This window comes from Calliopsis andreniformis, chromosome 6 (genome assembly GCF_051401765.1).
Source record: "Calliopsis andreniformis isolate RMS-2024a chromosome 6, iyCalAndr_principal, whole genome shotgun sequence".
Taxonomy (NCBI): Eukaryota; Metazoa; Arthropoda; class Insecta; order Hymenoptera; family Andrenidae; genus Calliopsis; species Calliopsis andreniformis.
In genome coordinates this window covers 6,890,225-6,914,025 of record NC_135067.1, presented here as the reverse complement: position 1 = coordinate 6,914,025, position 23,801 = coordinate 6,890,225, and the positions used below count along the sequence as shown (strand labels likewise).

The 23,801-nt window shown below is 36.9% G+C and overlaps 1 protein-coding gene across 6 annotated transcripts in view; it reads left to right on the top strand.

Annotated features, from left to right (window-relative positions):
• Aralar1 (calcium-binding mitochondrial carrier protein Aralar1) overlaps positions 1-15,523 on the top strand; it is a 41,188-nt gene extending 25,665 nt beyond the window's left edge. For 3 of the 6 annotated variants that reach the window (XM_076380623.1, XM_076380628.1, XM_076380624.1), the window contains exons 2-18: positions 3,054-3,110; positions 3,290-3,432; positions 3,885-4,000; positions 4,090-4,229; positions 4,313-4,459; positions 4,970-5,111; positions 5,192-5,285; positions 6,433-6,523; positions 6,645-6,720; positions 6,949-7,067; positions 7,143-7,313; positions 7,442-7,582; positions 7,706-7,900; positions 7,979-8,082; positions 8,277-8,296; positions 8,770-8,860; positions 9,503-15,523. In XM_076380623.1, the coding sequence (XP_076236738.1) occupies positions 3,054-3,110; positions 3,290-3,432; positions 3,885-4,000; positions 4,090-4,229; positions 4,313-4,459; positions 4,970-5,111; positions 5,192-5,285; positions 6,433-6,523; positions 6,645-6,720; positions 6,949-7,067; positions 7,143-7,313; positions 7,442-7,582; positions 7,706-7,900; positions 7,979-8,082; positions 8,277-8,296; positions 8,770-8,860; positions 9,503-9,674 (2,019 nt within the window). In that variant the 3' untranslated portion in view covers positions 9,675-15,523. Of the gene's footprint in view, positions 1-31; positions 314-3,053; positions 3,111-3,289; positions 3,433-3,884; positions 4,001-4,089; positions 4,230-4,312; positions 4,460-4,969; positions 5,112-5,191; positions 5,286-6,432; positions 6,524-6,644; positions 6,721-6,948; positions 7,068-7,142; positions 7,314-7,441; positions 7,583-7,705; positions 7,901-7,978; positions 8,083-8,276; positions 8,297-8,769; positions 8,861-9,502 lie in introns of those variants that run through there. The other 3 variants (XM_076380627.1, XM_076380626.1, XM_076380625.1) reach the window with 3 other exon arrangements.
• Positions 15,524-23,801: the final 8,278 nt, after the last annotated feature.

The following is a 23,801-nucleotide window of genomic DNA, read 5'->3' as shown; positions in this document are numbered from 1 at the left end:
ACCGATTCAGTCTCGTCGTGACTTTCGCGCGTGAAACACGGGTCATCGGTGTCGCGGTCCCGTTCGTCGACTTATTGGCGACACGTGCGTCACGCACTGTTGAAGAACATCTACGCGACCTCTGCCTTCCTCCCACCCTCGACTCGTATTCCACGCACGCGACCTACGTCGGCATGCTAATTTCCGGGAGCACGTGACGCATCTTCCCGCAGGAAGAATCTGCGACGCCTCGAGACTCTGACCTTGTTCCCCGCCGCGCCAGGCTGACTTTTTACTCGAAGGAATTCGTTGGGAATCCAAAGGCTGTGCTATGGTATGTCTTCGCTCGGTTTCGGTGCGAGAACCGCTCGGAAACAGAAGCTTGCGCTCGAGTCCTTGAGGCGAGGTTCTCTAGGCTCTTGGTGGGGACTCGTTGATAAGGGACAAACACTGTTGCACTAACTAATAAACGTTTATCTTGAAGATATTTCCCGAACGCGTCATGCGACCTCGGGTTATCAAGTAGAATTGCTTTGGAAGGGTTCTTCATTAGTTCTTGCGAATATTCGACTCGAGAGTAGCTAAATACCTGGATAGATACCTAGGATTCTTGTCCATATTTCTGTGCCTTCAAATTATTCTATTGTTATTGATGAAAATGTGGACAACTATGGGACATGAGGTTCATCCAATATAGACTCACAGCTCATTGGCAAACTTATAGCAAGACATATGTTTCGAGGTCAATGTATGCTCATGGTACCTTGTTTCAGTTTTACCAGAAAACTGTAACAAAGTAAGTGAAGCTCTTTTATCCTAAACAATTTCTCGATTATAGCGACTACTGTAATAGTAGCTTATCCGAGGAAATGCTGTATCTGATTTAGTGATCTTTCGAATTAGTTGCTTGAGCAATGGTGCCACTGGGTTACGATAAGATTGCGCGTCTTTCGCCTGGACTATTTTCGCTGGCTTATCAGTTTGAGATTTGACGGTACAGATGTGGAGAGGAATTGAATGCTGTTCTTGGTATGATAGAGTGGTTATCGGTTTCGCTAACCTGGCAGCAAATTGCTTTTTTATTTTCTGCGTCGGGTTCGAACGCGAACTGCGAACGGCCGTGAAAAGTGCACGTAAGAGAGGCACGTGAGCGACATGTGACGCGCTGCGTCTGTATTATTATACTTGAGGGTTTAATCGTCTTAACGCGTGTCCGTGGAATTCGTGACGCTCCGAGTCTCTGGTAGAACAACAGTCAAAGTCATTGTCGTTCAGTTACATCAGATGGAATCTTTGAGGGGAATTGGCGGGGAATTTTGAATATGACTTAGGTTCGGTTGAGTTCTATTTGGTATTGAGTTATACGAAGTTAAATTTAACTTAACACTTCCTATATAAACATATTTTTTCACACTTAGACAAAGTGGATCATTTATGTCCAAGCCTAATTTTTGTATAGTTATAAGGTACTTAAAAATTTCGGGATATTTATCGAAGACTTTACTATATTATGATAGTTCCCTAAGTCATGTCGTCAAAACTTATTTTAATAAAAATAAGAATTAGGAGGACAACTTCGAGGAATGCATAATCTTGTTTGTGTTCTCAATCTCAAAGACCTAGATTGTCATTGAAGGGTTAAATAGAGAAGAAAATTGGAGGATTTTTTAAATAAAAAATCAATTTATTAGTATCAATACTTCTTTCTTAACTATGTATTGTTCATGACTTTCTAAGATTGAAGTTCATGGTAACAAGGAGGTTTCCTTTTATTTCTGTAGTGAAACTTTATTGATCATTTTTGACAGAAAAATTTAACAGTAATTTGTAAAAAAATATGTAGTAGGTATCTCAAAGTTAACCTCGGTCGAAGTTATGAGCGATCGAGATTTAATCTAATTAGAACGTGTTCCATAATCACCGTGAATTTTAAATGTAGAAACTTTGACATGTTCATAATTGCTTGAAGAATATAGATGTATACTTAGATAATTTCATCACTTAATGATTCAATTTAAAAAACGTAGACACTTCGATAAACTTTAGTAAGAAAAGTGTGGAACTCAACACATTATTTTTTAAACACTTTTAAAAAATCTTTATTACACATACACTATGTTTCATTATAAGTTCATTACCATATTCCTCTTACTAATATTTTTCATATTCGTTTACATGTCTCTTTAACATAAAAATTAATGTCAAAAATATGTCCCTATAAACTCGTGGTGCATTAGTGAGCCTATAGCGAGGAATGTTTTATTAGATTATTAGATTATTAGTTTTATTAGATCTACGTCATAGTGTTGAATCATACACGTGTGGCACTTGCAATAAATTCAAAGTGAAGATACTAAATTCCTCGCGAGGTTGCCTGGATCGTGATCCCTTTTTAGCCTGACATTATTAAATTCAGACTTCAATTAAACGCCGGCGTTGGCTTTGAACTTTGAACTATGTGATTGGGTAGTTACAATATAATGTCAAGCTCGTATTAATTTCACCTCAGCGATACTCCGTTATATTTATTCATGATATTTTTTGTATTGATGTTTTGCAATGGAACAAATTTAGATACTATTAAGTAGACTATAGATATATAAAGAGCAAATTAAATAGTAACACTAGAATCTGCAAGCGATAAAGTGAGATTTTAGAAAGTAATTATTATTTTATTTGTGACTTAGGTAAAGTATGTAAATTATATAGGTCTCCATTTTTTTAGAATCAATAATTACCTAATTATCAGCATAAAATTACGTAAAAGTAATTTTGCACGTAGATGCAACCTTTACGGATCACGTGGCGATAAGCTTTATCGCAGATAACCCAAGGTTCATACGCGTTCCTCGTTAATACTGATTTTACAACATCCACGCGATAATGCGTGACACTTAACTCGAGAAACAAATATCAAGCCTGATCGAGACCCTAAGAATAGAAAAATTGTTGAACTTTTGATCCCTATTGGCGCCATTCGTGGAGCACCTCCGACTCCTTTTTAATTCTAAGATTAATCTTCTCATTAAATGATCGATGAGTTACTTTATTCATTTTCTGTGATCTAATTTCAGGGTTCCGGATATCTAAAGCGTGCGAACACTGAACGCCTCCATGAAATATTTAATCAGGTAAGCGATTCACCTCGAGCTGACCGCTGTTATCGGGAACTAGTTAACTTTGTTCGATTATACCACCGCGATAAGATGTTATTTAAATTCATACTTATCTTAATTCGATTCGATCGAGCTGAACATGTTGCTTGATTATACGCCGTCGAAGAGTATGTAGAGTTTCTCGGAAATTGCAGTACGCCTCGCAAGAGAAGAATGGCGAGAGGTTCATGACCCCGTCTGACTTCGTACGAAGCTACCTTGGCCTCTACACTGATCCAGACTACAATCCTGATTCCGTCAATTTGCTCGCCGGTATCGTCGATACCAGTAAAGATGGGTGAGTTTTGAAAAGAGCATTGAAAAGCTCTAAGATCTCTAAGGCAGTGTTTCTCAACAGAGGCTATATGGCTTCTTAGGGGTCCCGACATCGAATTTTCGGGGCCACGTGAAAAAAAGGAAGATCGGGACAAAGAAAAAGAATGGGGACAGCAGAAAAGAAAGGGGGAGATGGCTATACTGTCCAACTATAGAGAAAAGCAGTATCTATTAAAAATATGTTACTGCTGCTTGCTCTAAAACAAGATGCAAAATATTCAAAGTTATGTTCGAAAATGCAAAAAACTGAATTTCACATTGTTCTGTAGTTACTGCCTTTCTTCATAGTTGGGAAGTATAGAGGCAGCTGATGCTTGGAAGAGAGTCACAAACCAAAAAGGGTTGAGAAACTCTGATCTAAGAGAATATTCTCCTTTAAGAGTTGAGTCTTAATTTCACTTTTAAAATTTGCAGGCTCATATCATTCGCCGAGTTCCAGGCGTTCGAAGGGCTGCTCTGCGTACCTGACGCCTTGTACAAGACAGCCTTCCAGTTGTTCGACACTAATGGAAATGGAATGGTTGCGTTTGGTGAGCAGAGACTCTTCTTCCTAGAGTTGTACTCTGCAGGTGATTTTCCTTGATAATGAGTTCTCACGATCTTTCGGTTGCTTTTATAGACGAGTTCGCTGAGGTGATGCGGAAGACAGAGCTGCATCAACGGATGCCCTTCAACATGAACAGCAGTTTCATTAAACTTTACTTCGGGAAGGACAAACGGAGGCTTATCAGTTATCCGGAGTTCAGTCAATTCTTACACGTGAGTTCTCTGAAAACAAGTTCGCGATTCAGGTTTAGAATTTTATGAAATTGTTATTTAATTCTTTGGTGGCGATTTTTTAGGATTTCCACGAAGAATACGCGACAGAGGCATTCAAGAAATTTGACAAAGACGGACAAGGTTTCATTTCGGCGTTAGATTTTCAAGATATCATGCTTAGCATTAAGAGTCATCTGCTGACACCGGATGTGAAAGATAACTTAGTGGCGGTAAGTTGGATGCTTTAACAATTAACAGTTAAACAAATGTATAGTAATTTGCCGACTTATGATAGTTAAAATTCGTTTTTTTTCATTTCTAATGTTATGAGAACGCTTAAGGGTAGCTACATTTATTTTCAGAGTATACTTATGTGTTAATCAAAAGATGAGAGAAGACAAATTATATTTATATATAGGGTGAATCACGTAATTATATTATCTGAATTTTTTTGTAAATTATTTGTTGAATGATAAAAAACGATAGCTGTTTCGTATCGAGAGGAGCATGGAACAAATAATTTACAAAGCAATTCAGGTGATACAGTTGTGTGACTCACCCTGTATATTCTAAACTTTACCTATATATCCATCTTATTAATTAAAACTCAATTTTTTAATGTAGTATACATATTTCTAAGTACTTATGTCGATTACAATAGAACTAACTAGGATGTAATTCTGCAGTGCTACAATATTTGATTTCTTAAGAAACAAGGACAATGTGAATTTGTTTTACAGGCTGCGAGCACTGGCCAAGGTGGAAGGAAAGTTAGTTTTCCTTACTTCATGGCGTTTAATTCCCTTTTGAACAATATGGAACTCATTAAACGTATTTACCTTAACGCGACCAACGGCCATAGATATGAGGAAGTTACCAAAGGTATTCAAAGTTCATTTTATTTTCTAGAGATTACCATCCACTAAATCAATAGATATAAGTAATGCATTTTATGGTTATAGAGAGATTCCTTCATTCCGCACAAATGATGTCACAGATTACGCCGCTGGAGGTGGACATTCTCTTTCAACTTTGCGACTTGCTTCATCAAACTGGGTGAGTCTTTTCGATCCCGCGAGCTGCTCTTTTCAGCATTGTTTGGTCAGAGAAAGGTCACGTTGAACAAACAGTTCAGCCAGAGAGACTAGCAGAGATAAAAAAAGGCAAAAAGAATTTTCAGTAAGGCGTGGTTGCTGAATGCGTGATAACTGCACTTCCATGCTGACCTGGTCAACGAGAAGCAAAAACGAGAATACGAGTAATACAAGTCACGTAATGCTATCGTTGTACCAGCAAGTACGTCGTCATCATCCAAATATTGAGTGTCTCGTTCTTGGCAAAAGAAGATGGAGACTGCCCCCACTGAGCGAATCATTCCTAAAAAATTGCCCTTTCTATGCCTATCAAACCAAAGCTTTCTACATAATTATTTCCGATCTCCTCAGTGATCGACGTTAAAAGTTTCTCATCAGTCAATATATTTGTTTACGTGTTTACGCTGCCTGGATCAGATCTACGGAAGATGACGAGGCAGATTCGCGGCTTGGGTGCGTCTTTGTATTACAAGAATAAATCACGTGCTATAAATCTGTTATAAAGCATATCTTGTTGGTATCGTGCGGAAAAATGGGAATTTTTCTAAACTGAGAAGAACAACGAATTTAGAAACTAAGTTTCAGATGAATTTAATAAGAAAATTAACAGAATTTAGCAGGAAAAATGATGTACACATTAATTTCTAAATTCTCTGTTTTCTCGATCGTCAGAGCAAAGTTCCCATTTCTTTCGCCAATGTAATATTTGTATGTGCATATATTCATATTATTACATATGATATAACACACTTGTCTCACCTACTTTCTTTAGCATCTATCTTAGGACGATGGTATTTGCAAACATTTGCACACCGTGGGCACTAACGATTCCATTTTTCATCCTTCCGCCCCCTCACCGTTTGATGCTATGACAGATTTAAGGACATGTTTAAGGAACTTTACTGGCAGGATGTATTTTTAGTATCGCTCGAAGCAGTGCCATCGACGTGATTGCATAATGATGAACCTAGTTACTTTTTCTTCTTTTTTTTTTTTAAAGATTCAAAGCGATTTTGTATCCACCTCCTTCCCTAAAAAGTTCTAAAACGCTTTGCCGCTTGCCAGGGTTTACGATTAGTTTATTGAGCAACCATTTTTTTGGGTTTCAGGAAAATTGTGTACAATGATCTCGTGGCTATTACACCTGAGCAGTATTTCAAGCAAATTACGAAACGCCTTGCCGAGATTAAGGCGGTGTCGGTAAGTGTACGGTGGGAGAAGATTTCTGGCAAGACGGCAGTTAGATTTTCCTGGAATAAAGCAATGTTACAATAGAAAGTGTTAGATACATTGTTAAATAGTCAGTGTCCTTGCGTTTCAGAGCCCGGAGGAGCGTGGTGTGGTCGTGCAAATACTCGAGAGCGCTTATCGATTCGTGCTCGGATCTGTGGGTGGAGGTACGTTTTGCACCTGGTTCTTCATATATTGACCTGTTTCTTTGCAGCCGTGAAGGGTTCCCTAGGATTGCCCATTTGTTAGTTTCCTTTTGTGTATTTTTCAAAGAACGAAATTATCTCGTAGTTAGGGAAATTGTAAATATTTCGAATGGCTGTACCTCGCTGGCTGGGGACTCGGGTAAAGGTACAGTTTAAGAATAACAATTAGATGGGGAATGTTTTCTTCAGCGGTCGGCGCTACAGCCGTCTATCCAATTGACCTGGTGAAGACGAGGATGCAGAACCAGAGGACCGGATCACTCGTCGGCGAGCTTATGTACAGAAACAGCTTTGATTGTTTGAAAAAGGTTGGAATCGAAAAGTCTCGCCACGAAACACTGCCTGCATTGTTAATCATGAAGCTGGTGTCTTGCGTTTGACAGGTGATCCGACACGAAGGTTTCTTCGGCCTCTACAGAGGTTTGCTACCTCAGTTAATGGGTGTCGCCCCGGAGAAAGCCATCAAACTGACCGTAAACGACTTCGTCAGAGATAAGTTCATGGATAAATATGGCAATTTACCCCTTTTTGGGGAAATTCTAGCTGGTGGCTGTGTAAGTGATAAATGAAGATTCTTCGTTCATCGATTCCCTTAATTTTCTTTAGCTTCCTGATCTTCAACATGAGATGTACATTAGTTACGAGTTTTAAATATTCCTGAGGATTATTGTTTATTTTTTAGGCAGGAGGCTCTCAGGTAATATTTACGAATCCTTTGGAGATCGTGAAGATCCGACTACAGGTGGCTGGAGAAATTGCTGGTGGTTCAAAGGTCAGAGCATGGACTGTTGTCAAGGAATTAGGTCTTTTTGGTTTATATAAAGTGAGTATCGCTAAATCAATTGTTTTAATAGTTGATTTCGAGCTAACTCTAGGTATAAACTGATATCATTTTTTTTTTAAATCTGACCTAGCTCTAAATTTTATCTTTTAATCTTTTTTTCAGGGTGCTAAGGCGTGTTTCCTGAGAGATATTCCGTTCAGTGCAATTTACTTCCCCATGTATGCTCACACGAAAGCACGATTGGCAGATGAAGGAGGATACAACACTCCTCTGTCACTACTTGTTTCCGGGGCGATCGCTGGTGTGCCTGCAGCAGCGCTGGTTACTCCTGCAGACGTAATAAAGACGAGATTACAAGTGCGTTTCTCTATTCCTGATCAGTCTTTTCACTTCCTTTGGTGAAGAATCGTAGAGATAAATTTGTCTTTCTTCTAGGTCGTAGCCAGAGAGGGTCAGACCACATATAGCGGATTAATGGATTGTGCCAGCAAGATTTACAAAGAAGAAGGTGCTAGGGCGTTTTGGAAAGGAGCTACAGGTATGAGATCCTCTTTTATAGAATTAGTCTCGAGGTTTCGAGGAGATTGGTAGATATAACTTTTAGCTGTGCCAGGGTCTGACATTTATTTTAAGTTAGAAGTAAAGAGAGTTAGTAATATATTTTGATTTGGTCGATTGCATGCGCGGGCGTCGGCCCTGACGCATCTTTCGACTATTCTTCCCCTCCAATATGACCTGGAAACTTAATTCTAAGTGAGTACTCCTTTTGCTCTCTGCCTGCCAGTCTCGTGGTTTTTGAGTTTTCTACGTCGAGTTTCCTTTGGTGCTGTCCTTTTGTTCGTCACTGTCTTTCATTTTTCTCTTAATTCCGTTCTTCATGGGTTTGTATAGTTTGTATGCAACGTATATCACTCGATTTTATTCTGCCATTTCATATAGGTCTTTCATGACAATCCCCACGCTCATTCCCTAGGAAGAAATATGTTATTATCATGCGCACCTATAGTGTATCAGTTATTACAGGTATATCGTAATACATGTAGCAATTTACAAAAAGACTTACACAATTTATAACACAATTCATAGGACCATCGAACATTATCTAATACGAATGATCAGTGCTCCATTGACATGTCTTTATTCAGACAAAAAATACAAATTAGTGTGTGTGCAATAGGTTTGGGTAATTGGACTGGTTCTACTTTCGGCATTTTTCTATTTTGCAGCACGAGTGTTCAGATCATCGCCTCAATTTGGCGTCACTCTCTTCACATATGAATTACTGCAAAGGCTTTTCGTAATTGATTTCGGTGGCTCGTAAGTATACATTTGATTGATATTACAAATCTCGTGAATTCATTTCTTTCCATCTCTGCAAATGTTTAACACTACTATACGTTTTCACAAAAATTTGTGCCATATAAATGAATTACAAACGTCATAAGCATTCTAACAAAAAGAAAACTAACCCTACATTGGCTGCATTTTATTCATACACTGTGTTTATCTTATTTTTAACCAATTATTGTCTGCGTTTTACTCCTTCCGGTTAAATATCGTGTGATTAATTAACTTGCATGCAAATTAAAAAAATTAGTTGGAAATATTTGTTTTTTTGGTAAGTACGTGTTTAAAGACCTTTTATTAATCATTATTTAGTTTTCGTCCGATTCATTACTTCTACTTGTTTTGAAAAGCTTGAATAACTCTTAAAGCCTGTTTGTTTTTTTTCATAAGATCTTCATCAAGAGATGTTCAACATTTTCTGTTCATTCTTGTGAGAATATTCACAAACAAGTAACAAATAGTGTTACTAAAGGGGATTTTAAAATTCGAATTTTAGTCAGTGTTCTACAGAAAATGTTGAAGGTATCGTCTCGAGATCGACAACGCATTGCTAGAGCTTAAACTCTGGAATTTTTAAACACGCGCATAATAAAGGTCAACTATTATTTCCAGTCGACCTACCGGGTCGGAGCAAAAGGTTCCTGCAACAGGAGTAGCACATGAGATTCGTTCTACGAACCCGGACCACATAGGTGGCTATCAGGTGGCTCTGCCCATCTTCACGGGCATAGAAACCAAATTCGGTCTCTGCCTGCCGAGGTTCCAGGCTATCACCGGAAAGTAACGTCGTCAGTCAGCCACTGCTAGAAAACTAAGCTTTTAGCGAGTCCCCGACTATCACAGAATCGCGTATCAAGTCGCTGAATACTCAACCGACCGAGAGAGAACCAAGCACGAGCTCTACGAAAACCACGAACCGAAACGATTCGCGTCTTTTTCGAGCTGTCGTCGTCGATCGCCTTAGCGAGTCGCGCTCCCTGGCTCGATAATAGCTGAAGAACACCAGGACAATCGTGTCCTTGGGGAAGAGAATATCTCAGAACGTTGAAGATTGTGGAGTCATTTGCATTGAGACAAAAAGACAAAGAGCTGAGTTGGAAAAGGTAACTGGCAGAAGAACAGCGCTGGAAGAAGTCAATTGCTATACGAGGTTCCTCTCCCATGAACGAGGGGAACTTGAATATGGTAAAACGGAATTTAAGAACCCAAGTTTCTTTCAAACGCTCGAAGCACGTCTTGGATCGAGAAAATAAAGGGAACTTCTTAGAAGAGTATGTAGGAACTATTAGGAGCGTGATTTCAGGACTTCCCTGAAGTGGAGTCGATGATGAAAGAGAAAAGCGTCAACGCACACAAGCTAGTGGACTAGCAGAGAAACAGGGTTTAGATGAGTTAAAAAATGGACAAAACGGTTTAGCCTAAAGACACTTATTAAACGTTCTTAACCATCTCTTTATGCTTATGTTCACGCAAGTGTGGAGCTCGAATGGACTGGCGATGCGAAGAAGCAGTGAATCCTTATCCTTTTTGTACACACTTTCTTTTGCGACCCGTGCTACTTCTTACAGTTAGCTCACCCTTTGCTCTGGATTTGAAATTATAGCAGTAATCTTTGCTTCGATACTTAGACAGTTTTGACACAGCAAAAAACAGTAATGCTGCTTTGATTCTTCTAAACCTTTATATCAGTGAAAATATCTATTAAAAAAAAGTGCAAAGGGTGAGATGATACTGAAGTTCGCGGTTCGAGCCTTACTTTTTCTACTTTTTATATGTGACCTTAAATTTCCGGGCACGAGCGTGCTTGCTCGAGAGGATTTCCACTATTTTTGTAGCTTTATATTCGTTTCCCCGAGGACACCTATCACTTTTAGAACTGCTGTAGCGAAAATAACAATTGAAATGAACTCAGTTATCCGCTCAAAGACGCTTCTGTTTATACGTTTTCTGTATCTAAAGTGTGATGGTTACAGTTAAAATAAACCAAGTGGGAGGTGGGTGGGGCTAGCTAATGATTAGAGACAGGCTCCCTGCAGTGGCCTTGAGCGGTCAATTGACGGCGTTCCAAGTACAACCAGCGAGTTCTATTGTTTCTTTACCCTTTGTTCTACTCTTCTTCTAGTCGCGACTGCCATTCGTTTCTTTAGATTGTACAATATGTAATCCATAGGTTCATGGGTGTTGAGTCGTGGCAGTAAGTTCTCGATTAAATGATTAATTTACTATTAACGGTAAGAACGTTTATTTCTTTTCTATCTTCCGTTTCATAAGTTCCATTTCTCCTCGGGGTAGCGTCAAACGAAACATTAGCTTCTCTTTCGTGGAGGATCCAAATTACAATATCAAAGTGTACTCTCACCGTTAATAATAAATCAGTCCTTTACTCGGCAAATTGCTTAATTCGAAGGTTCGTTTGATCGACGATTGAAGTTTCGGTGGTTGGATTAACGCGTTCTTGTAACATAGAAATTTCGTCTGTTCTGTCGCGGAGCAAGAGTAGAGGCCGCTATTTCCTTTATTTCATCCGCGACGAACGCTCTCTGTCTTTCACAAGATTTCTACACTCCTGTCAGAGTTGCCGTCGTAAATTTGATCACGCCTCAGACCTATTCTGACCTTTGTGGAAATATTATGGAACGCGGGGTCGTTCTGGAATTCCTGTACCCACGACTTCGCGAGTCTTTTCCGCTTTGTCAGCATACCGCGGCCTCCACGCGTTGGTTTGCGTAATTACATCAGAGATTCGAGTTCTGCTTAGAAATAAGGATTATATCGAGAGCTTGAGGAGCGTTTTTAAACGTTAAGGAGGACTGGATCCTCCGTCCCTAGATATTTGCAGGCCTCGAGCTGTTTTTATCCCACACCGAGTAAACTATTATGAATTAGTCGATCATCAGAAATGCTCGAAGGATGCGGCTAAACACAACAACCCTTTCGTTCTGTTTTCTTAGGTTTGAGATCCTGTCGAATATTGTCCACAGATGTATGCGTTTAAACGTTCAAACAATCGATATGATTTTAACGATCCCATGTATTAAAAATTCCACTACTAAGGAACTGTTATTGGTATTGCGTCCTTTGCATTTCCTGATGATCGGATCGACCAATATCGCGCTGGTTTTTCGTCGAGAGGTCTGAAAGGCCGTGAAATGCTCCCTCCCGCAGTTCGATATTTACTATTTAACGAGATACGCTCTCCGACACCGTAGAAAGCAATTAGGTTGCTTGCGGCGAGCTTCGTTTCGACACTTTCGATCTAACATTTCGAGATATCAGCGATCCAGTACTTTCGATTATGAAAAATGCTGCGAACTCGTCCGAGTTGCTTCGCCTTCACAATTTCAATTAGAGTTTCAATTAAAGAGCTCATAAGAAAAACGATCCTTGTCAATGTCTCTTTTTTTCTAGGAGAGGAAAAAATACTGTAGCATTTTTCATTTGTATTCAATTGATTAACGTTCTTATTAACAAAATATTCATCATAGTATAGATATTGCATTTTTGTTGGAATAGGTTCCACTATGTTGAAAATCCCTTTCCTGATCACTGGATTATGTTCTTACTGAAAAAGATTGTAAAATTCGACAAGGGTTGTTTCTGCTATGAACTCTTCAATTTCGCAGTTTCGCTCACAGTTGAGTTATGCTTGTATCGGGCGAATTCCCAGCAACAGTGTCTTGTAATCAGCGTTAAGAGAATCATAAGCGATTCATTACAATCCGTGTCGCATGTTTCTTTCGTTGGTTGAAATCTCGGGTCACTACCCATGCAGGGGTTGTAATTGGAGGAACGAGGATGTCAGACCTCGATATAATACTGAAGGCAGAGGACAGACGTAGATCAACGAAAGGAAACAGCAATTTCTAGTTGAAGTTTCTCAACTGTATCCAGAGAAGCTATGGAAGTTAGTGATCAATACAAAAGAATGAATCGAAATCAGTGTTGGAGTCTTCCTCTAACAAAAACTGATGACAAGTGCACAGTCGCGGAAGCTCAGCGAGAGAAGCGTCCGAAAGTATCAAAGTATTATCTCGTGACCTGACAAGCTGCCAATATTCGGTTTAAAGTGGTCGATATATTTTCGTAACGATAAACGGAGCGGAAGAAATGGATGTATAGAGGGAGAAGGATGTATTGGCGTATGTACGGGTGTGTCAGGATTTTTCGACCAAACTGTGTCAGATTTTATGAACGGAAATAAAAAATACATTATACAAATGTGAACCCATAAATGTTTCATTAAAAGAATATTGTAAGAAAATGGTAATAATTTTGTTCTTATAGTTTTTATTTCAAAGTAAGAACTGATCGATGATACTTGTTCAATTTTATTCACATTAGTTATTCCTAGCATTCTATTTTAAAGTATTCATAATTTTTGGTATTATAATATTTACGTCTATAAAAATTTCATTCGCTATTTGACACACTATGTTAGGTAAACCTTAAAAATTTTAAGTAAAAGACGGCACAAGGCTTGGAACCCTTAGTGCTAACAGAGACGGTTTTAATAATACAAATACGCAAAATGATTGCTTATTCTTTTCCTGCATATTTTACCATTTAATGAAGGTGTAATATTAATAAAATGAAATACTGACACTGTCTGAAGAATCCTGGACACACTCTGTATGTTCACTAGTAAGCCAGACCAAAGTTAGGTCTTTCAAGGTTGTTGTCTGTCGTTCCCCACCATCGAAATGCGATTTAGCAGTGGCCAAGCGTGACATGGTAGGGATAGCCACGCCTACGTAGCCTTGAACGACCAGATAACTGTTTCAACTATAGGAAAGTGTATCGCGCGCTGGCAGAAGATGATCGTGTACATAAAATGAGAGAATACACTTGTTTAGGGCAATCGAAACGCGGAAGGCCTCGTTCTGGCCCGATATATCAGCTCGACCATGGTTCAGTGTACATACGTACGTTGACATATGTAATGTAATTAGCCTGTGTATATACATGGGCAGTCGCGAAGTTTGAAACGTCCGTTCGATTCGATTCTACAAATGAAAATTCCAAGAAATAACGGAACGTCAACTTTTCGCCAAAAAATAAAATTTCCAGAACTTCGAATGAATTCTATCAGTAACGATTCTTTTGACACTTCAAATTCTTTTATTCTGAAAGTCTGAGCTACTTCAAGGAAGAGCTCGAAGGATCGAGTCGATTAAGGTTGCTTTTCAAATTATTCGCAGCTGCCCGATAAAAGTTATATTAATAAACATTCAGGAATCCGTCGTGGGCATTCGCAGCTCAATACACTTTGGTTTTTATACGTCACACACAGATATACAGAAGCGTTCTCGATATATTTCTTGCACTTATCTTATCCTAATTGTTCTATTGCTGTCGTGACGATTTTTAATGTTGCTATGGATTATCTGTCGATTCTGAGACCATTCACATGACGTCTCAAGAGACCTGCTGCAAGGAAAGAAGAAAATGGAAGCTGAGCGGAGGAGTAGTAAGAGAAAAAGGAATTGAACAATGTCTGCTTCACGGGAACAGCGTTTTCAGAGGGGGTGAAAAATGTGTGGAACGTTTTTCTAAGGGGACTTCTTAGTTCTACGCTGTTTTATTTATTTTTTTATTATATCGTGGGTTTCTCTTGACCGGCCTAAACAATGGGGAATATAAACCAAAAGAACAGAAATTATTTTCCTTTTCACATTTCGAGGGAAAAATCAACATTCAGTATCGTCTTTAAAGAGAACCTGTTCCTACTTTCCTCTTTCCTCAACAGAAATCGAAATCTTTATTACAATAGCAAAAATGATAATCGTGGTACTTTCTATCATCAATTAAAAATATAATTAAATAAATGAACAAGCTTAATGAAGAAAGGTGATAAAAATTAATTTAAGAATTGGGTAAAGGATGGAGCGACAGAATGCAACAGTCGAAATTTCGGTTTCTGTGCACAGGCTCAGAGAGTGCTCATGACGACCACTCGTTTGCGAGAGACCTAATCAGAGACAATGGCTACGCAATTGCACAAAGGATACAGGAGAAAAATTATGAGGGGGTTTAGGATAGAATCTATATTTTATGAAATACTAAAACGGCGATCCTCTAATGATCGTTAAAAGTAAAGGAAAAGGGAATTAATTAAGCTCTTGCTTCCACGGATCGACCGTCTCATATCTAATCGACGCGCACAGTCGAATCGTCGTCGTCGATATACGAAAGAGAGGAAGAGTCAGAAGTAATTTAAATATATAACGTAAATCGATAAATATTGTACTATACATATATTATATACAAACACACATCTACACGTATACACTAGGTCTTTCTTGTTCCGTTGATATAAAAGACAACATAAAAATAAAATATCGAATCGACGTTCTACGATCTGTGATGACATTGTCAGATTCTTGACGGTAAACCGGAAGGCCGATTAGTTAGACGATTTCGAATTCAATTCTTACGAACTCACTCAGCCGTATCTTTGATAATTTAGATTTACCTCATTGCGAATTGTAAAGTATAAAGTATATTATACATAATTGTAAATCAAAAATGGAAAAAAATGGGAAGGATAAGAAAGAAGAAATTACCTAATTGTGAATAACACCTAAGCTGTTGTGCATATATTTTAAAATAAGAATAAATATTATTTAAGAGACACCTTTGACCACTTGTTCAGTTTACTTCGACGAATCGGTGAGCCAGGTGCCATCTCCATTTGTAACAGCCTGTTGCTCTGTGAATTTATGGAGTACATGAGTTTTTATCGACCGCTAAAATGCATTACGAAGCCATTAAAAGAATTTTAAAGCCGCTCTCATTTTACGCAATTTCAAATTCTTTCGCGCGATGCGTCTCCCTTTTTACGACAGTTTCCGACACACTGTGAGGACGGTAACGATCCCATAAAGCTGCAAACTTCTGGTCGTTCCACCGTATGTTAAAATATTCCGTAACATTATTTTCAACGTGTTATTTTACGCTAAAGCTTCTTTTATGTGATCTTTACAAGAGTTCGCGTTTTCGAATTGCAAATTCTATCATCATCCTCACTGGACTTCCGGTGGCGCTTGAAGCAAGATGGCTTCTTATTCGCTCAATGGCTCCTTCAAATTAAAAGGAGATTTAAGACGTAAACTTTGTGCCAGTTTCGAATTTTTTGTTGGTGAAATTAATTAATATACGTTTCTGAGTTCTGGAATAGTTTAACTTGTAATATAATTTTGTTGACGTTAGTAGATAGTGGTTCTAGTTTTATTTTAACTATTCGAGTCTCTTGTTGTATGTACTTTAGGTGACAAACAGAAAGCAGAGAGGATTTCTACTAATGTAAGTAAGTTTTGTCTTTTGACGATTTCATAATTTAAGTAGATAATTTTCAAGAATATGTTTGTACTTTTCTGTTTTATTTGTAACTAAGTATACGTAAAATTATAAGTGATTTGATAAATAGTTATTTTTAAATTTTTCGGTGAATAATTCTGAAGGTATTATTTTGAAACCAGTAATTTTGAACACTTTCATGAATAGATAATATAATCATTTACACCTTAAAAATGAATATTTTTAAGTTTTCAAACGATTAGAAAGTGTAAGAAAATTTTTCAACTAAAAAGCATTAACTTTTGTATAAGAGATTTGCATGTACCATATTTAAAATACATATTTTCGTTTACATAATTACATTTTCACCAGGGTCTGTATTTACTGCAATACTTATGCACGGTGTTCGACGACTGGTTTCAGAATTTTTAAGAGACAATTCTATACACTAAAACAAGACGAAAATCAGGAATGATGGAAACACGTTTGAGGTTTCGTTTTAGAATTATTAATATATTTAATTTAGGATTTATAATACTGTCGATGTGCATTAACCAGACCAGACACAGTGAATTCAGTAGAATGAGTTCTAACATGTGTCAGTCAGACACATTTCTCGTGAATTTTAGGTGTGTTCTTAATAATTAATAACTCTGAAATGAAACTTTAAACGCAATTTTGTCATTCTTGAAATTTCTGATACCTGTTGTTCTGACACTTCTTTCAACACTCTGTATGAACATTCGTTTTCTTCATGACTAGTTTTGGTTCTGCAAGAGAAGTGGAGCTATCAAGATTATGAAATCTGAGTAATTTCTCTCTGGAGATTTTACATTGTATCTTCGCTCATTTTAAATTCATACAGTTGAAATTGCAACAGAAACTGACCCTAACATAAAATTAATTTTTAAAATTTATCACTGCCGAAGTTATCTCCAGAATAATTCAAACTTTTAGGTGTTGAGACTTTCACGTCTTTATTATTTATAGGTATACATCTGAGTAATGTTAAACTTATTTTTTAGCTCCGTAGAGTGTAGTTAAGTACTTAAAAATTGCAGCTCAACTGCTACAGAAAATGTCAAAAAAGTAGAACGACCCCGTTTCACGTTCCCTAATTAATTCCATTCTAGATTCGCGTACTGTCGTTCTGACTTGATTTTGACCCAGTTTCTTCGATATCCGTGTGTCATGTGCAGATCGACGTTTACAGACCGAAGCTTCAATCACTTTTATTAATTGCAACCAATCTATGGCATTTAAGTTTACGATAGGGAAATAGAAATACAAAAGTAATTAATAACTCGAAATCGTTCCAGGAAAACGTGAAAAAGTTTCACGATATTAATGAGTCTTTTTCTTGGAATAATTTGCAAATGAAATTACTCGTTCTTCCTGCACAGTACGATTCAATTTCGCTAGCTAATTTGGGAAGCAACTTTTACATTCACAAGTGGGAAATACAGAGCACTGCACATTTAATTATATGGTTTTTTACTATAGTTTGAAGAGAAGTAATTGATCGACACTTAGCTTTCTATATTTAAAATAAATATAAATACTTCTGTTTCATACAGTTAATCGATTTGGCAAATGAGTGGTTCAAATATCAGTACAATATTACAAATAACATTTTTATATTCTCTACGACATAATTTATGGGATGCATGCAGAGTTTCTGACTCATCGTGTATTTTCCATAGCCAATAACACAGAAAAAGACACGTTGAAAAAATGACATTTATGATATAATAAACGAGATTCAATACAAAATACGTCGCCATTAAATCTTGCTCAACATAAAATGGGTGAGTAGTTCGACAAAATGTCAACCATTAAAGTGACTCAATTTTGAAACAAAAAAGTCGGTCGTAAAACGCAGAACCGGAGGTTCGAAGCAAAACTGGAAGTGAACGAACGTGTAACTCGGTGATATTCCTCGGAGACTAATTCACTGATGCTCTTCGCCATTTTTTTCCCTTTCCGTTTACATTATATAAATTGCCTTGAGTTGAAATTTAAATGGCCACGTGCGGTACAGCATTTCGACGTGTATCGTAAATGCAGGTGGCCAGAATATACCTTATTTGAATATTCGTAGCGAGTTGCCGCGTGCAGCTTCCTGTAACTTCGCCGAATCGGTGAACGCGCGCATCCATTTAGATAATTAGCATACATTTAAACTAAAAGCGGGCGCGGCGCTCGTTGCCATTTTCCAAACACTTCAAGAAGCCTCTGGAAGACATATCACGATAAATTATGCGAGCGTGCTCTTCATTTTCATAAGAGGGACTCTACAAGTTGATGTTGGAGCATCATGCCCCCCCATCCCTCTTCTTCGTTATCCTTTTACTCGTTCAAGAGTGGCTGTCTCCTTCTTTCGTCTTAATTGCATAATCCTGTTTCTTTGACCGCTTCTCGAGACTTCGATACACGGTCGACACCTGTGTTGTTCTTGGATGTTGTAAACCTGAGTGGCTTTGCACAGGAAGATGAGTTTAAAGGAATTTTGTTTGAATAAAAAATCATTTTCTTCTTTCTTTTTATGAGCTGAACCATAAAATTAAGACTGTTTTACTTTATTTTTATGCGTTTTTAACGGTGAAACCTTCACTGTTTTTTAATATAGTTTGTTATTTAATAAGTTGTTGGTCTCATTAGCAGTCATTAGTAGCGTTGGAATTTATTCAATTTTGTCGATAAAATTCTATGAATTTTTTTTAAAAAACAAAACGTGTATTACACAAATGTGTACTGATAAATACACTCTTCAGAAGATTATGTAGCTGTAGTTGAATAAAATCTCCAACACTTTGGAAATTTTTTAAATCATATAAGTATTCATAGATTGAACTAATATTAAATACATACCTACTTATATCGTATATATTTCTTATTTTTGATATTTTACTTACTCTGTATACTTTGATACTTGATTAATTTTTCTGCCATGAAATCTTCTATTCATTTTGAGTAGTATATTTTAATAAAAGGATTAAAAAATAGAAGAAAATTATAGCAGCTTTCTATTTACAATTTATATAATAAAATAAGATGAATGATCATCTTTCATATTACATATTGTTAATATTCTATTTCAAAGTATCGATTATTGTTTTTATCATAATATTCACATAAATGAAAATTTAGTTTACTATCAATTCGTGATATAAGTATATCAGATCTTGTCGAGTAAATCCTCAAGAGATCCTAAAGAAGTCATCATAAGACTTGAATGTTTGGGTGCCAAAAAAATTGAAAAAAAGTGAAACAGTACAGGTACCAAAAATAATAATAAAATTGATTTACTCCAATTCTGTTCCTTTTATATTTTTCTCATAACTTTTCGAGCTGTGATTTGATTCGTGAAACATATTTTTACACTTTGAAAGAAATTCGAAAGCATCTGTATCTTTTCTATTAGAATCTGTTCAAAAGTTAGTAGGTTTTCCAGGATTGTATTAATTCACTCCCCACTCTCAAATCATGCTATGGGAGTGGCCAAGTGTGATAAGATGGGGATAGCTGCATGTAGCGGCTACTAAACGGCTAACTACTAGCTTTGCTTTAACTGCTCTTGCATATAAAGTAAAAGAATACTCTTTTTTAATCATCTTCGACGTTGTCGAAGGAATTTTTACCACCTACTTTCCTCAGAACACCGTAAAAACAAAAGTAATTGCCGCCCTAAGAAAAAGAATGAGCTTGTAAAGGGTTTAAGAACTCCGATCTTCACCAAAAACCCTCTTACCCTACTTTTCGTTCGCTACATCGTAAACTCAGACATTTTTCTCTCCTTATTTTTGCCCAGGTCTACAAAGTCCCTAGCGCCCACAAAAACATTGTTTTTTCAATTTATTATTCCTCTTAACGATAGTCGTCCATGTTCCCTGTTTTCGTCCTTGTTTACGTACTGAAGTGACCTTAACGAGGCGAGAATGAGAATTCGAAGCGAAAAATCGGAAACAGGGGCTCAGTTGCGACGTTTCCCACTGACGATAATTCAGTCGATGTTTGGTGAATCTGCTGAGAGCACGTAGAGTTGCGTCGTAACTGTTTCACTTTGTATTCGGTGCCTGCGGCCGTTGTCCTGCAGGATATCCGTGTTATTGCAATAGTTCACATAGCAGAGGCTGTAATTCAATCACAACACATTAGGTACGAAGATGTTTTCTCAAGCGTTGCTTAATTGTTGTTCATTATGAAATTCGGGATTGAGCTATTCTTGTGTTCTGTGCAACGCGAGACAAGATTGATAATTATAATTACACCGTCACTCGAAAGTGTTAGAAAAGTATTATATTCAGGGGCGAATCACGAAGTCTAAATAATTCATTTATAACTCTAAATAATTAAATTCACAGCTCTAAATAATTCAATTTATATTAATAATACATTTTTCAGAATGTGACATAATGTTTTTAAATGTCATTATTGTTGAAGAAGGGGAGTGATTGTTTTGGATTCGGCGCTGATTATATTTGCTTTATCTCGACAAAAATTAATGAAGTTATTGATAAATTTTATTAAATATCAAGTATTTTGTTTCGTATCGCATTAAAGTATATATTCGATAAATAATTTATGAAATAGCTTAGCAAGAAAGTAAAATAATATAACTGTTATTTAATATTATTTAAATTTACAATTCTGAGCATCCTAACTATTGGTCTATTTACTATGGCAGACGTTATACATTTGCATTGCTTCTCAAGAATCTCTTAAAATTTTTAAACACTGCTTGGAGACGTTAGAATGAAATACAGTGCTGATATTGTATGTATCTTATACATATTTAACAATTTCGAGGATGTAAATTCTTAATTGAATTATTCACCTCTATACAGCTAGAGTACATTACATGCATATTCGCAATGGAATTCATGAAAAGTGATTTCGTATTGATAATTTACATTGCAAAGCGAATGTTCATTGAAAATGATAAATACTTTTAACTTTAAACAGGGCTATATATCGAACTGTTAGAGGATTTTAATACTTATTTGATTCCTATTAAAAGTGTTTCCATGAGTGGAAATCAGATCAAACTTTTTAAGTTATTGAATGTATTCATATTTTATTAAAAAATAAGAAATTCTTTTTGAAAAGGTATCTTATAATATAAGTGCTTTATATAGTTCAATAAATGTCACGATGACGTCACAAAAGACTCCTCCAATTTCCAGAATATTAAAAACACACAAGCTGTACCTACTTAAATTTTCATAAGAGGCTGAATATCGAAAAACCAAGTCACCACTTCAATTTCTAGATGTTCAATACTCCTGTAGCTCAGCATTCAGTTTAAACATCATTCCTGAACAAACAGGCAAGCATATTGCCGCTTGCATCCAGTTTTCGATGACCATTTCGAGACCCCTCGAAATATTGATGCAGTTTCCACAATTCAAAGCCCGCCGAAGTTATCCAATTAAATATCAAAGTTCAGGCGTTCGAGTACCGAAAGAAAAGGGTCGAATCAGGGACGGGGGTTAACCCAAATGCATTTCCCAATTAAATTCGCGATTCTGTGGGAATCGAGTGACCGATCGGGGCTGGGGCTACTTTTCAAGCTATTTTTCAAGCGAAATCACGCGGCTGGTGGTTGTGTGGAACTGACAATAAATCCAGGCGAATTGCGGAGGAAGCCTGCCGCTCGGATATCTGGGATTTTACTGTCCCTGAATAAGGGAATTAAACTTTATCGCGTATTTTTTCGCTCCCCCTTTTCCTCTTCCCGCATGTGTATAATCCAGCAGTTTGTTTCGCTCTTGCGTGTTTTATTAAACGATAATTATTAGTTCGTTGACTCGCGATACACTTTTCCTCTTACGTCACCGGATTTTCCGCTTCGGATCACGCGAAAAGTCGTTTTTGTTATCTCCGTCTTTTGCGACAGCCTTATTTGTCCCCTGATGCAAATTAGTTACTTAACGATTGCCAGTTATAGATACATGTGACGATTAGGACATCGAAGTTCCACTTTAAAATGCGTAGACATTAGTGAAGAAGTTGCACGACTATTGTTTGCTTGTCGTAAGATCTTTATAAAATTGTCGTTTTCTTGGAATGAATCCTGCGATATTCTACGACTTTGTGACTTGCTTGATAGTACTGTAGTATACAGGCTGGGTGGAAAATCGTAGTGCAACCAGCCAAGGGGTAATTCTACGTAAAAAAATAAGGAAAAATTGTGGCATACAATTTTTTCATTTGAGACTTCGTTTTCGAGAAAATCGAATTCGAAGTTTGCTCAACCATGCAATACAATTTACTTATTATGTATTTTATTATCGGTTGTCTCTGCCTGTGCTAGTGTTTATAAACATTGACAATGATAGTATACTGCGTAGAAAATATCCTGACACTTCGATTTAGAGTTTTTACGTGATACGTTGTCTTCACTGTTAGAAGAAGTACCTCTAGAAATCAGAACTAGAATTATCTTTCATCGTGACGGTGCTCCGCCACATTTCACGAGACCAGTTTTAAATTTCTTAAATGAAAAGTATTCGTGCTGGATAGGTCATGGTGGTAAGATAGAGTGGTTTCCAAGGTCTCTCGACCTCACACCCCTGGATTTTTACTTCTGAGGACATGACAAAAAAGAAGTGTATAAAGAACATATTTATGACATTGCACAGCTATGCAAAAAATTCTTGAAGTGTTTAAAAAACTAAAAAATGATAATACGTTCTAATCCGTTCAGTTATCTTTAATTCATCGAGCACAGTTATGTATGCAGCAACGAGGAGGATATTTCCAGCAGTACTTGTCGAATAATAAACTGAAATGAAAATAATAAACTTCGAATTCAATTTTCTCGAAAACAAAGCCTCCGATGAAAAAATGGAATATCAAATTTTTTTACGTGAAATTACTCTCTGGCCGGTTGTACTATGATTTTTCACCCATACTGCATAATATACCGACACTTCTCTGCATGAGAGTGTAATATTAGTTGGAACTTGTATTCGGGTACACGTACGCTATGGGTTAAAAGTTTACTATTTCTGGCTTGACGTTTTTACTTTTAATAATATTTATATTGATTTTCATGTTAGTAGAAAGGAAAAAAACACACAATTGCCTATTCGTATTTAGTATTCCTTTAAATTACGTAAATTAACAATATTGAAGTCGTAAACAGCTTCTGTAAAAGTTATTATGTAATTATAAGTTATGAGAAAAAGAGATTACAGTTTTTTAATCAAAAAAGTTTCAATAAGAGTTACACGAGATACATAAATAGTAAAATCAATATCTTCAGTGAATAGTTTGAGTAGATTACACTTTTTTAGGGTTTTGAATATAATATTAGCTATTTAATAAATGTCGAGCTTAATCATTATTGATTTATAACAAGCACTTAAATAATTCCCTCGCTTTATATGCTAGAGAAAATATTTTTTAGAAAAGAAACATGTTTATTTGAAGAATTTACAAATATTTGAATTGTAGCACGTAATTACTACTGCGCATGCCCATAGTCATGTGATTGCTATGCGCATGAGTAAAGTCACGTGATTACTACTGCGCATGCTCAAAGTCACGTGGTTGCTACTAGGCACGCGCAGTCATTTCTACACCTTCTTGGCATTCATTTACACGCTGA